Genomic DNA, 14,128 nt, shown 5'->3' with positions numbered 1-14,128 from the left:
AGGAATTGCGCCCTCTAGAAGCTCAAGAAGTCAAGACCCCAGATCGGTTTATATGGCAGCTATATCAGTTTATAAACCGATGTGTACCATACTCAGCACAGTTGTTGGAAGTCATAATAAAACACCTCATACAAAATTTCAGCCAAATCATATGACAACAGCGTCCTCTAGAGGCTCAAGAAGTCAAGACCCCAGATCGGTTTATATGGCAGCTATATCAGGATATGGACCAATTTGAGCTATTCCTAATACAGTTGTTGGAATTCATAACAAAACTTATCATGCAACATTTCAGCCAAATCAGATAACAATCGCGTCCTCTATAGGCTCAAGAAGTCAATACCCCAGATCGGTTTATATGGCACCTATATCAGGCTATGGACCGATTTGAACCTTACTTGACACTATCGTTGGATATCATAACAAAGCACGTCGTGCAAAGTTTCATTTCAATCGGATAAGAATTGCGCACTCTAGAGGCTCAAGAAGTCAAGACCCAAGATCGGTTTATATGACAGCTATATCAGGTTATTGACCGATTTGGACCATACTTGGCACATCTGTTAGATAGCATAACAAAACACGTCGTGCAAAATTTCAGTCAAATCGGATAAGAATTGCGCCCTCTAGAGGCTGAAGAAGTCAAGACCCATGATCGGTTTATATGGCATGCTAAATTTCAACCAAATGCTAAATTTCAACCAAATCGGATAAGAACAGCGCACTCTAAAAGCTCTGAAAGCTCAAGAGGTCAAGACAGGATGATAAATGTTATCTAAACTTTGTACAGCCAGTCGACTAGCATAGCCAGTCGCAGCCAGTCGACTAGCATAGCTACAATAAATTGAAACAGCAAGCGATTCTGAGTCGATCCGTACCGTACCCAATGCAGACATTGCAAATACACATTTCCCACGAACATTGCATTTAGGAACCCTCTGTTCTTCTCACACATAAATGGTTGCCATCTGTTTCAAGTTGAGTTTCAATGATAAGCTCAAATCCGTGTATGATGGTGGGTATAAAAATGGTTTGCTATGTATCAGGGTTCCTTATCTAAATTGGGTTTTCATTTTGCTTATTATACCCTCCACCATAGGATGGGGGGTATACTAATTTCATCATTCTGTTTGTAACTACTCGAAATATTCGTCTGAGACCCCATAAAGTATTTATATTCTTGATCGTCGAGACATATTATGTCGATCTAGTCATGTCCGTCCGTCTGTCCGTCCTTGATAATGATGATCTTGAATCTTGACTTCTTGAGCCACTAGAGGGCGCAATTCTTATCCGATTAGAATGACATTTTGTACGACATATGTTGTTATGATATCTTACAGCTGTGCGAAGTATAGTTTAAGTCGATCAATAACCTGATATAGCTGTCATATAAACCGATCTTGGATCATGACTTCTTGGCCTCTAGAAAGAGCAATTCTTATCCGATTGGAATGAAATTTTGCACGACGTGTTTTGTTATGATATCCAACAGCTGTGCTGAGTATGGTTGAAATCGGTCCATAGCCTTATATAGCTGTCATATAAACCGATCTTGGATCATGACTTCTTGGCCTCTAGAGAGAGCAATTCTTATCCGATTGGAATGAAATTTTGCACGACGTGTTTTGTTATGATATCCAAAAACTGTGTCAAGTATGGTTGAAATCGGTTCATAACCCGATATAGCTGTCATATAAACCGATCTGGGGTCTTGACTTCTTGAGCCTCTAGAGGGCGAAATTCTTATCCGATTTAAATGAAAATTTGCACGAAGTATTTTATTATGATATCCAACAACGGTGTCAAGTATGGTTCAAATCGGTTCATAACCCGATATAGCTGTCATGTAAACCGATCTTGGGTCTTGACTTCTTGAGCCTCTAGAGTGCGCAATTCTTATCCGATTTGACTGAAATTTTGCACGACATATTTTGTTATGATATCCAACAACTGTGCCAAGTATGGTTCAAATCGGATCATAACCTGATATAGCTGCCATATAAACAGATCTGGGATCTTGACTTCTTGAGCCTCTAGAGGTCGCAATTATTATCCGATTTGCGTGAAATTTTGTACGACGGATCCTCTCATGACCATCAACATACGTGTTTATTATGATCTGAATCGGTCTATAGCCCGATACAGCTCCCATATAAATCTATCTTTCTATTTTACTTCTTGAGCCCCCAAAGGGCGTAATTCTTATTCGAATTGGCTGACATTTTACACAGGTCTCCAACATTTAATTAAATTATGGTCTAAACCGGATCATATCTTGATATCGCTCTAATAGCAGAGCAAATCTTTTCTTATATCCTTTTTTTGCCTAAGAAGAGATGTCGGGAAAAGAACTCGACAAATGCGCTCCATGGTGGAGGGTATATAAGATTCGGGCCGGCCGAACTTAGCACGCTTTTACTTGTTTTTAAGTGAATATTATTCCACAATCCCTACCAGCTGTGAAAAGAAGGCATTAATCAGTAGCTAATCAGTAGCTAAAGCAAGAGCAGGAATATGGATTTCTTGGGAACATTTTTAGTTTTTTTAATTTTTTTAATTGTGGTTATTGTGTTGCTCTATGTAATACATGCCCAAAATTTGCATTATTGGCAACGTCAGGGCGTGGACTCAATTAGCCTAAGAGACATCTTCAAAGGATCGAAGCATATGCCATGTGGATTAGCAATCAATGAATACTATCCTCAAATGTATGCCCAACAAAAGGCTTTTAAGGTGATTCCAGGATTGTTTACTTCAATGTTGGTCGTTCAAGATCTGCATGCCATTAGAGACATACTAATAACACAGTTTGAAAATTTTCCCGATCGTGGCTTTTATGTTAATCATCGAGAGGCCTTAAGTGCTAATATAACGCATTTGGATTACAAGCTATGGAAGCCATTGCGTCAGAGAATGTCGCCCAGCTTTTCGCCTGCTAAGGTAAGGTATATGTTTCCCACACTCTTACAAGTGGCCGCTGAGTTTGTGACAGTCTTTAGGGATGAATGCCACCAACAGGCCAATATAGTGGAAATTTATGACTTATGTGCCCGTTTTACCACCGATTTTATTGGCAATGTTATTTTTGGCATTCAATGCAACAGTTTGAGTGAGCCCAAATCAGAATTTCGTATTGAAGGCGATAAGGCCTTTTATCAGCTGCGCAAACCTCATTTAGACTTTTTTGCGGTAAAGTTTTCGAGAATAATGCAGTTTTTATACCCACCACCGAAGGATGGGGGTATATTCATTTTGTCATTCCGTTTGCAACACATCGAAATATCCATTTCCGACCCTATAAAGTATATATATTCTTGATCAGGGTAAAAATCTAAGAAGATCTAGCCATGTCCGTCCGTCTGTCTGTTGAAATCACGCTACAGTCTTTAAAAATAGAGATATTGAGCTGAAATTTTGCACAGATTCTTTTTTTGTCCATAAGCAGGTTAAGTTCGAAGATGGGCTATATCGGACTATATCTTGATATAGCCCCCATATAGACCGATCCGCCGATTTAGGGTTTTAGGCCCATAAAAGCCACATTTATTATCCGATTTTGTTGAAATTTGGGACAGTGAGTTGTGTTAGGCCCTTCGACATCTTTTATCAATGTGGCTCCTATCGGTCTAGATTTGGATATAGCTGCCATATAGACCGATCCTCCGATTTAGGGTCTAAGGCCCATAAAAGCCACATTTACTAACAGATTTTGCTGAAATTTGGCACAGTGAGTTGTATTAGGCCCTTCAATATCCTCCGTCAATTTGGTCCAGATCGGTTCAGATTTGGATATAGCTGCCATATAGACCGATCCTCCGGTTTAAGGTCTTAGGACCACAAAAGCCACATTTATTATCTGATTTTGATGAAATTCGGGACAGTGAATTGTGTAAGGCCCATCGACATCCCTCGTTAATTTAGCTCAGATCGATCCAGATTTGGATATAGCTGTCATATAGATCGATCCTCCGATTTATGGTGTAAGGCCCATAATAGCCACATTCATTATCCGATTTTGCTGAAATTTGGGACAGTGAGTTGTGTTAGACCCTTCGACATATTTCTTCAATTTGGTCCATATCGGTTCAAATTTGGATATAGCTGCCATATAGACCGATTTCTTGATTTATGGTTTTGGGCCCATAAAATGCTCATTTATTGCCCGATGTCGCCGAAATTTGGAACAGTGAGTTAAGTTAAGCCCCTTGACATACTTCTGCAATATCGCGCAGATCGGTCCAGATTTGGATATAGCTGCCATATAGACCGATATCTAGGTTTTAGGTTTTGGGGCCATAAAAACGCATTTATTGTCCGATCTCGCTGAAATTTGAGACAGTGAGTTTAGTTAGGCTCTTCGACGTCCTTCTTCAATTTTTTCCAGATCGGTCCAGATTTGAATATAGCTGCTATATAGACCGATCTCTGGATTTAAGGTTTAGGGCCCATAAAAGAGGCATTTATTGTCCGATTTCGCCGAAATTTGGGACAGTGCTTTGTGTTAGCCTCTTCGCCATTTTTGTGCAACTTGGCCCAAATCGGTCCAGATTTGGATATAGCTGCTGTGCAGACCGATATTTCGATTTAAAATCTTGGCCCCATAAAAGGCGCATTTATAATCCGATTTCACTGAAATTTGACACAGTGACTTATGTTCGGCTTTTCGACGTCCGTGTCGTATATAGTTCTGATAGGTATGAGGTATATGAGTATAAGGTATGAAATTTTCACCGAATTTTGATGAAAGGTGGTTTACATATATACCCGAGGTGGTGGGTATCCAAAGTTCGGCCCGGCCGAACTTAACGCCTTTTTACTTGTTTAATATTCGAGTATTCGACAAGCGGAGCAATGAATTCTTCATACGCGTCTTCAGGCAGAGCCTGGAGCATAGGGAAAAGAACAATCTGAGACGCAATGACTTTATGGATCTCCTGATAGATTTGAAAAAGCAACATGAAAACGATGAGGAAATGCCTCTTTCTTTGGAAATGCTGGCTGGTCAGGTATTTGCTTTCTTTATAGGGGGATTTGAGACAACCTCTTGTACCATGAGTTATGCTCTGTATGAGTTGGCTAAAAATCATCAAATACAAGACAAAGCTCGTGAGGAGATCCTCCATGTATTACTAAAAAATCAACAACAATTTAACTATGAGTCTTTAAAGGATTTAACATACCTCAAAGCCATTATACAAAGTAAGTTTTCTGGTCTAAGATTTGAAAATGAATCATTTTTTCCCTTCATTTTTCAGAATCACTGAGCCTATATCCCATTGTACCTACGATGCCTCGCATATGTCGTCGTAAATGTACTATCAAATCTGCCGTAACCATTAAACCTGATACTCCAGTACTCATACCCATTTATGGAGTTCAACATAATCCTGATTTTTATCCCCACCCTGACAGATTTTTGCCTGAACGTTTTGCGGAAGAAGAAAATGCAAACCGTGATCCTTGCACATTTTTGGCCTTTGGAGGTGGTCCTAAAATCTGCATTGGTGAGCTGCTTGCAAGAATGCTAATAACATTGGGCTTGGCAATGTTGCTTTCTGAATTTCGATTTTCCATGTGTGAGAGAACTCCTCAGGAGTTAGCATTTGATCCGGAAAATATGTTCATATTGTATGTTAAAGACGGCATTCATTTGAAAGTGGAGATATTAAAGAAGAGTTGAAAAATCAGAAGGAAATGGTTTTGTCATCAATGTGGCTAGGAGTTTTCGAAGACTTAAAAGGAGTGTATGCGTGTAATACACATCCCAATTCCACATTTTTACAAAAGCCTCAATATGTCCTCCGTTTTCTCTGCTCTCGCTCCCATGTCGTCTAAGCACGTTTCATGGTCCCTTCGTATCCTGTGGAAAATGCGTTTTCATCAAAAGCCTCAATGTGTCCCCCTTTTCTCTGCTCTCACTACCATGTCGTCTACGCACGTTTCAGTTTGGACATGGATTTTTGAGAGAGACTTTTTCCATCATGGCGGCGTCATAAATGCTATCGACCTGGTCGCAGAAAAGCTTCCTGGAGGCAGGTTTTGCCGCTTTCTACCCCGTGCTCTTTCCCAATGTTGCGAATCCAGGGTTTTTCTTGGGATGACCGGGGAGAGTATTACGCATGGCTCAGAGCGGCAAAACCTGCCTCCAGTAAGCTTTTCTGCGACCAGATCGATAGCATTAATGACGCCGGCAAGATGGAAAAAGTCTCTCTCAAAAATCCATGTCCAAACTGAAACGTACGCAGACGACATGGTATTGAGAGCAGTGCAAACGGAGGACACATTGAGGCTTTTGATGAAAACGAATTCTCCACAGGATACGACGGGACTTATGGGAGACATCGGATTCTTGGAATAATGAGGTTGATGGAAGGCTTATCATAATGGAATTTATATTCAAGGAAGCCTTAAGGATCTTTAAACCATTTAAGTCAGCCGGAGCTGATGGAATATTTCGGGCGTTACTACAAAAGGAGGCCGAATATCTGGCGCCTTATCTAGCCAATATTTTCCAAAAGCCTGGCAGGAGGAAAGGGTGATATTTATACCCAAGCCCGGCAAGGCAAGTTATGCGACACCAAAGGCCTACAGACCAATAAGCCTTACGTCCTTTCTACTTAAAACCAAGGAACGTATTGTGGACACCATGATAAAGAGTAGGACATTCAGCGAACTGTTCAAATACAAACAGCATGAGTATGTCAAGGGAAGGTCGAAGGGGACTGCCCTGCACGAGGTTGTGCATAAAATACAAGAATCCTTCGTTGTCGAAACGTAACGGTACGCATTGACATCGATAGGGCTTTTAACAATGTGTGGACCAACACACTGATCCAATGGTTAGACCAGTATCTTGTGGACCCGGTCCTTAGAGACTGGATAAACTATTGGGTTGCCCAAAAAGTAATTGCGGATTTTTCATATAGTCGGCGTTGACAAATTTTTTCACAGCTTGTGACTCTGTAATTGCATTCTTTCTTCTGTCAGTTATCAGCTGTTACTTTTAGCTTGCTTTAGAAAAAAAATGTAAAAAAAGTATATTTGATTAAAGTTCATTCTAAGTTTTATTAAAAATGCATTTACTTTCTTTTATAAAAACCGCAATTACTTTTTGGGCAAACAAATATATGCTATGATCCAGGTGGATAAATTGTGTGTCCCATGGCATAAATATAAGAGAGAAAGTGGCACAAGGCATGCCACAGGGGGGCATTTTATCGCCACTCCTATGGGTGACCATAATGACATATTGCGGATACTGACTGAGGAGGGATTTGAAACCGTCGGCTACGTAGACGATGTTACAATTCTTCTAAGGGGTAAGGTTCCGAACCAACTATGCAGCAGGTCCGAAAGGGTCTTCCATATGGTATATGTCTTCATGTTAACACAGGGAAGACGGAAATATGCCTGTATACGAAGAAGACGAAGGTTGGCCAATTTAATGCACCACGTTTCCTCAATAAAACGATTTCGATATCTGACAAGGTAAAATGCTTAGGAGTGATCTTGGATAGGAAACTGAACTAGAAGTGTCAAATTCAGGAGCGTACTGAGAAGGCTCACAGATGTTGGGCACTATGTAGATGGGCCGTAGGCTCGAAATGGGGCCTGAATCCGAGGATAGTCCACAGGCTCTACAGGAGCGTGACTAGACCAATACATTCTTACACCTCAGTGGTCTGATGGAGAAAAAGTGCAACGTAAGGACCATACAACAGGTTGTCTTAGGGTAGACTGAGCGAACTGGGATCGAAATGGGGCCTGAATCCTAGGATAGTCCACAGGCTCTACAGGAGCGCGAATAGACAACTCTTACACCTCAGTAGTTTGATGGAGAAAAAGTGCAACGTAAGGACCATACAACAGGTTGTCTTAGGGTAGACGGAGCGATGATGACATATTGAATGAAATATTCTAGATATCCGACCCATTGACATACAAGTTAAGTGTGAGGCAACCACTGTGGCTACGAGACTTAAGGCGATGGGAGCAGCTCATACCATAGCGGTACAATCGAAACGACGATAGGAAATCTGGAAGGAAGGGAAGAGGTTTCCGACTGGATGCCTGAGACGACAGTTGAGATAGAGTGCGAGCCACTGCAGCCAGCGGCACTGTCTTATACTAAACCCTTGGATGGCCATTTAGAAGATAATATTACACGGATGGATCAAAACTAGAGGAAAGATTGGGCCTGGGGGTTTACATTGAGAACCCAAAGACTGACATCTATTTTCGACTGTCTGACCATATCCAGATCCAGGCGAGCACGGAATGCGTGAGGTGGTGTGGTGCTAACGCGGGGACGTTGAGTGTAAACATCTTTACCGACAATACAATGGCCATAAGGGCAATAACAAATAGGACAGTAAGGTCACAAACAGTCTTGCACTGTAAGAAGGAGATTAACCCCATCTCTGAAGTTGGCACAATCCGCATCGTTTGAGTGCCGGGCCATAACGGAGTAAAGGGGAAGGAAAGGGCTGACGATTTGGCAGTGGAGGCCAGAGAACTCTTTGTCGCCTACGCCCTTAAATCGGTTTCGGGTTATCGATTTTATAACCCCGAATCTTTTTGGGGTCGACGCTGTCCGATTTAAGGGCGTATGCGAAAAACGCTCATATAACACTGTGGAACAGCGAAAAAGTCGGTAGGACGTGGATTTTCGCCGTCCTGGGGTGATCCGGATCGTGAGAGGACGAGGTTATTACTGACAGGAAGTAAGAAGGAGGTCAGTTTAACTTTTGGTGTCATAACGGGACACATAGGACTACGAGCTGATTTATGCGAAATCGATGCGGCAAGTGATATCATGTGTAGGGCATGTGGAAAAGATGATGAGACACTGGAGCATTTCCTATTCATTGCCCGGATTTCGAGGCTAACAGACAACGGTACTAAGGTGGGGACACGATACCAGACTTGAACCAACTTAGGAGAGTGGTATATAAAGAATTAAGGATTTTGTAAGTAGCACGGAATTCTTAACTTTTTCGACGTAACTTTTTAGTATTTTGAGCGCAAAACAAGCCGATTATTGGCTTATGTGTATGTCTATAGTGGAATGGGGCGGTTAAATATCTGCACCCTTTTTTCAACCCCACACTAGCCTAACCTAAACCGATTTTGATGAAATTTCGAAAAAAATTTTTGGTATTAGACCCTTACATATCCAAATATAGTGCAGATCGGATGATATTGGGATATATTTAGCTTGCATATAGACATATCACCTGATTTAAAGTCTTGAACACATATGAGGCCTATGTTTTAGCCCATTTCGCTTAAATTTAGAATACTAAGTTGTGGTGGGCTCTCGGCTACCATGTCGAGTATGGTACGGAATCTACTCCGATGAACATAGCTGCCATGGGTTCATATATGGTAATTTTTTCCTCAGATTTTGACAAAATTTGATTAATACAAAGTAATGTCTGGGAGAAGATCAACGTTCACGCTTGAGATGGCAGCAGAGGCCAATGTTTGCTATATCAAACCCAATTAACATAAAATTCAAGGTTCTATAGTTCACCCAGTGTAACTTGCATTGGGTACTCTGAAAAAGGATGATCACTTTGCCCTCATTATATTGAGTTGCCCAAAAAGTAATTGCGGATTTTTTAAAAGAAAATAAATGCATTTTTAATAAAACTTAGAATGAACTTTAATCAAATATAAATTTTTTTCTAAAGCAAGCTAAAACTAACAGCTAATAACTGACAGAAGAAAGAATGCAATTACAGAGTCACAAGCTGTGAAAAAATTTGTCAACGCCGACTATATGAAAAATCCGCAATTACTTTTTGGGCAACCCAATATGTCACCTGTTCTAGGTGTCGGGCCACAGAGATATCCCAGGGAATTGTAAAGTGGACGAGCTTGCGGGACTAAGAACTACCCTACCCATTCCAGGGGGGCTGTGAGCATTCCAAAACTATGAGGCCTAATTTAGACTTGAAGAGGTCGACCGCTTTGCTGTCATTGGTTAGAACAGTCATGACAGGTCACTGTCTAATCGGAAAACATACAGACAGACTGAAGTTTGCAAGCAACGACTTTTGCAGAAGCTGTGAGGACATCGAAAAAGAATAGACTATAGAACACCTTCTGTGTGTGTGTGTCCCGCACCAGCAGTCAGAAGGTGATCCACTTTAAGTTCTTATTTCTTTGAGAACCTGTCTGATTTAGCGGATGTGAACATTCGCAAGTTGTTGGGCTTGTTAACGCGATCTGGATGGTTCAAAAGAAGGGGGGCTGTGATCATCCCAAAACTATGTGGCCTAATTTAGACATGAAGAGGTCTACCGCTTTGCTGTCATTGGCTAGAACAGACGTCTCAGTCATTGTCTCCATCAGCAACGACTTTTGCAGAAGCTGTGAGGACAAGGAAGAAGAATAGACTATAGAACATCTTCTGTGTGTGCTGTCCCGCACCAGCAGTCAGAAGGAGTTCCACTTTAGGTTCTCATTTCTTTGAAAACCTGTCTGATTTAGCGGATGTGAACATTCGCAAGTTCTCGTTAAAGCGATCTGTTCAACGATAGGAACTAGAAGACATCTTCCTTCTTCTGTTCCTGTGGTATCACAATGGACGAAAACGTCTAAGTGATGAGGGGGAGGCCACCGTAGCTTTGAGGTTAGCATGTCCGCCTATGACGCTGAATGCCTGGGTTCGAATCCTGGCGAGACCATCAGAAAACAATTTTTAGCGGTGGTTTTCCCCTCTTAATGCTGGCAAAATTTGTGAGCAACTATGCCATGTAAAACTTCTCTCCAAAGAGATGTCGCACTTCGGCACGCCGTTCGGACTCGGCTATAAAAAGGAGGTCCCTTATCATTGAGCTTAAAAAACTTGAATCGGACTGCACTCATTGATATGTGAGAAGTTTGCCGCTGTTCCTTAGTGTAATGTTCATGGGGAAAACTTGCAATTTTTTGAGTCTGATGAACTGCACCTTAATCCTAACTTAACCATGTCCCGAAGGCAAAACTCTTTACCAAATCCGGTCTGCTACACAACCGACTACAAAGACCCTTTAGGATAAGCAAGAGAAGGACTTTTCAAATACATGCTTGGAGCTACTTTCTTTGCTCTGCTAAATTAGCAAAGGTTTCTACCATTGTTACAGCCAACCAAGTAGGTGACCAAGTGGGTTTTTGCAGATTCAGATTCCCGACAAGTCTGGTTTAAAAATTTATGAATATTGAAAAAAATGCAAAAGCAATTAAGAAAATAATAATTATTATTATATATAAAATGTCTAGCAAATCAACTCTTATCTGGCGATTTACATGAATTAAATTTCAGAAGGTCTGTGACCATCAAAAATTAAAACAATGACACATAAAAACCAATGCCTGAAACATTCTATTCGCATTGTGGTTTTATAAAATGAATTCGTTTGTAACATTCCTGCTGTTGGTTGTCATTTTGCTAATTTTACTCTATGCAAAATATACGCAAAAAATTCGATTTTGGAAACGTCATGGAGTGGAAAGCATTAGCCTTTTGGAACTATACAAACGATCGAAGAAGAAGCCCTGGGGTATCAACTTGAATAAATTCTATCAGCAAATGTATGCCGAAAAGAAACCATTTAAGGTCATAGAACTTTTGTTTGAATCCCTACTGCTGGTGCAGGATCTGGAGGCCATCAAAGATATAATGATAACTAATTTCGAAAGTTTTCCCGATCGAGGGTTATATGTGAACCATCGTGAGGCCCTCAGTGCCAATGTGTCGCGTCTCGATTATGACATGTGGAAACCTTTGCGAATGAAAATGTCACCCACATTTTCGCCGGCCAAGTTGCGGCATATGTTTCCCAATCTTTTAGGGGTAGCCAAGCAATTGGTGGCGGTGCTGGGCGAGCAATGTGACAAAGGTCATGGAGGTGCAGTTCAAATGTTTGATTTGTGTGCACGATTTACCACCGACATTATAGGTAATGTGGCCTTTGGCATTGAATGCAATAGCTTGCGTGAGCCAAACACGGAATTTCGTATTCAAGGCAATCGTGCTTTCTATCAGACTCTAAATCCCCTATGGGATATGATTGGAGCTAAATTCCCCAAGTTGATGGCATTCTTCAATGTTCATGTGTTTAGCAGGGAAGCCAACGAATTTTTCAAAAAAGTCTTCCGGGACACCATGGAGCATAGGCAGAAAAACAATATAAGACGTAATGACTTTATGGACCTACTACTGGAATTGCAGAAAGAGCCAGCGAATGGAGAGGATTTTAAACTAACCTTTGACTTGATGGTGGGACAACTCTTTGTTTTCTTTATAGCTGGTTTTGAGACCACATCTTGTGTGATGACTTATGCGCTCTATGAATTGGCCACAAATCCGCCAATACAAGAAAAAGTCCGTGGAGAAATTCTGCAGATAATGGCAAAGAATAAACGAAACTTGACCTACGAAAGCTTAAAGGATATGAAATTTTTAAAAGCTGTTATACAAGGTATACACAATTTTAAAATGATATGAAAAAGTAATTTTTTTATATGAACTCTTTACTTCATTACAGAAACTTTGCGCAAAAATACCATTGTGGGATTTATGCCTCGCGTTTGTCGCCGTTCTTGCACTGTACGCACTTCATGCAATTCCCCGTTAACCATACAAAAGGGTACCTCTGTGCTGATACCCATACATGGTGTGCTTCATAATCCTGATTTGTATGCCGAACCCGACACATTTTTACCTGAGCGTTTCTTAGAAGGCGAGGAAAAAGCAAACAAAATAGACCCTTGTTCCTTTATGGCTTTTGGTATTGGTCCGAAAGTTTGCATTGGTGAACCCTTTGCCAGACTGGAGTTATCTCTGGCATTGGCATTGCTTTTGTCCGAGTTCCAGTTTTCCATTTGTGATAAGACCCCTTCTAAGCTAATATTTGATCCGAAAAAAAGGTTCATGTCAATCGTGAAAAATGGTGTACATTTAAGCGTTAAGAGGCTGCGACACAAAGAAGAATAGAATAATGAGTATGGTTAAATAAATGTTTTAAAAATTTTATATGGTATCCAAATTTGGGGTGGGATATCTGGGGGACCACCGCACCCCAAATCCTGTAAAAGGGATATATGGGCCAACCATGACAATATGGATCTCAAATGGAAGTTTTTTGAATGTAGAAAACGAATCTTGGAAGCCTTCGTGGTACAGAAGTTGTCATATCCGCCTATGACGACGAACGTCTGGGTTCATCAGAAAAATCCTGCCATGTTAAAATCTGCCAAGTGGTGTCTTCGTTCAGACTCGGCGGAAACTTTAATCAGACTGCACTCATTGACATGAAAGAAGTATCCGCTGTTCCTCAATGGAATGTACAGGGAAAATTTTGTAGTAGAAAACTAATCTGTTATATATTGGGTTGCCCAAAAAGTAATTGCGGATTTTTCATATAGTCGGCGTTGACAAATTTTTCACAGCTTGTGACTCTGTAATTGCAATCTTTCTTCTGTTAGTTACCAGCTGTTACTTTTAGCATGCTTTAGAAAAAAAGTGTAAAAAAAGTATATTTGATTAAAGTTCATTCTAAGTTTTATTAAAAATGCATTTACTTTCTTTTAAAAAATCCGCAATTACTTTTTGGGCAACCCAATATTTGCACGACCATATGTCATGGTTGCCATCCAACCCCAAAACATCTCCAAACCGGACATATTTTCCTACCATGGCAATAAGGATCTCAAATGAAATGTATTTTGGAGTAGAGCATGATTTGAATATCCACTTTAAAGGCGAAACGTCTGAATGGTCGTGCAAACCCCAAATCACTATCACAAAGGACTTGTTTACCAATCATGGCAATATAGGGTTCAAAACAAGTAAGAGCGTGCTAAGTTCAGTCGGGACGAATCTTATATACCCTCCAACATGGATCGCATTTGTCGAGTTCTTTTCCCGGCATCTCTTCTTAGGCAAAAAAAAAAAAAAGGATAATAGAAAATATTTGCTATGCTATTAGAGCGATATCAAGATATGGTCCAGTTCGGACCACAATTAAATTATATGTTGGAGACCTGTCTAAAATGTCGGCCAATTCGAATAAGAAGTGCGCCCTTTGGGGGCTCAAGAAGTAAAATAGAGAGATCGATTTATATGGAAGCTGTA

The 14,128-nt window shown here is 40.7% G+C and overlaps 3 protein-coding genes across 3 annotated transcripts; all 3 read left to right on the top strand.

Moving 5' to 3' along the window:
- Positions 1 to 2,517: 2,517 nt before the first annotated feature.
- Positions 2,518 to 5,683, top strand: LOC106090401 (cytochrome P450 6a8). The gene is made up of 3 exons (XM_059369721.1): positions 2,518 to 3,288; positions 4,788 to 5,202; positions 5,259 to 5,683. Exons 1-3 carry the CDS (start codon positions 2,518 to 2,520, stop codon positions 5,681 to 5,683), a joined length of 1,611 nt encoding a protein of 536 aa, XP_059225704.1.
- On the top strand, positions 2,890 to 12,988 carry LOC106090391 (cytochrome P450 6a8-like). Its single transcript, XM_013256559.2, has 3 exons — positions 2,890 to 2,943; positions 12,300 to 12,473; positions 12,540 to 12,988. The coding sequence occupies exons 2-3, from the start codon at positions 12,326 to 12,328 to the stop codon at positions 12,986 to 12,988; spliced, it is 597 nt and encodes a 198-aa protein (XP_013112013.2). The 5' UTR covers positions 2,890 to 2,943; positions 12,300 to 12,325.
- Positions 11,304 to 12,316, top strand: LOC106090390 (cytochrome P450 6a22-like; the record flags this gene model as incomplete). Its single annotated transcript, XM_059369720.1, has 1 exon — positions 11,304 to 12,316. A coding segment is annotated over exon 1 (918 nt), but the record flags the coding sequence as incomplete, so codon positions are not given.
- Positions 12,989 to 14,128: the final 1,140 nt, after the last annotated feature.

Source organism: Stomoxys calcitrans, chromosome 5 (assembly GCF_963082655.1).
Source record: "Stomoxys calcitrans chromosome 5, idStoCalc2.1, whole genome shotgun sequence".
NCBI classification, from domain to species: Eukaryota; Metazoa; Arthropoda; class Insecta; order Diptera; family Muscidae; genus Stomoxys; species Stomoxys calcitrans.
Note: the sequence above shows the minus strand (reverse complement) of the source record. Positions and strands in the feature narration are given on the sequence as shown.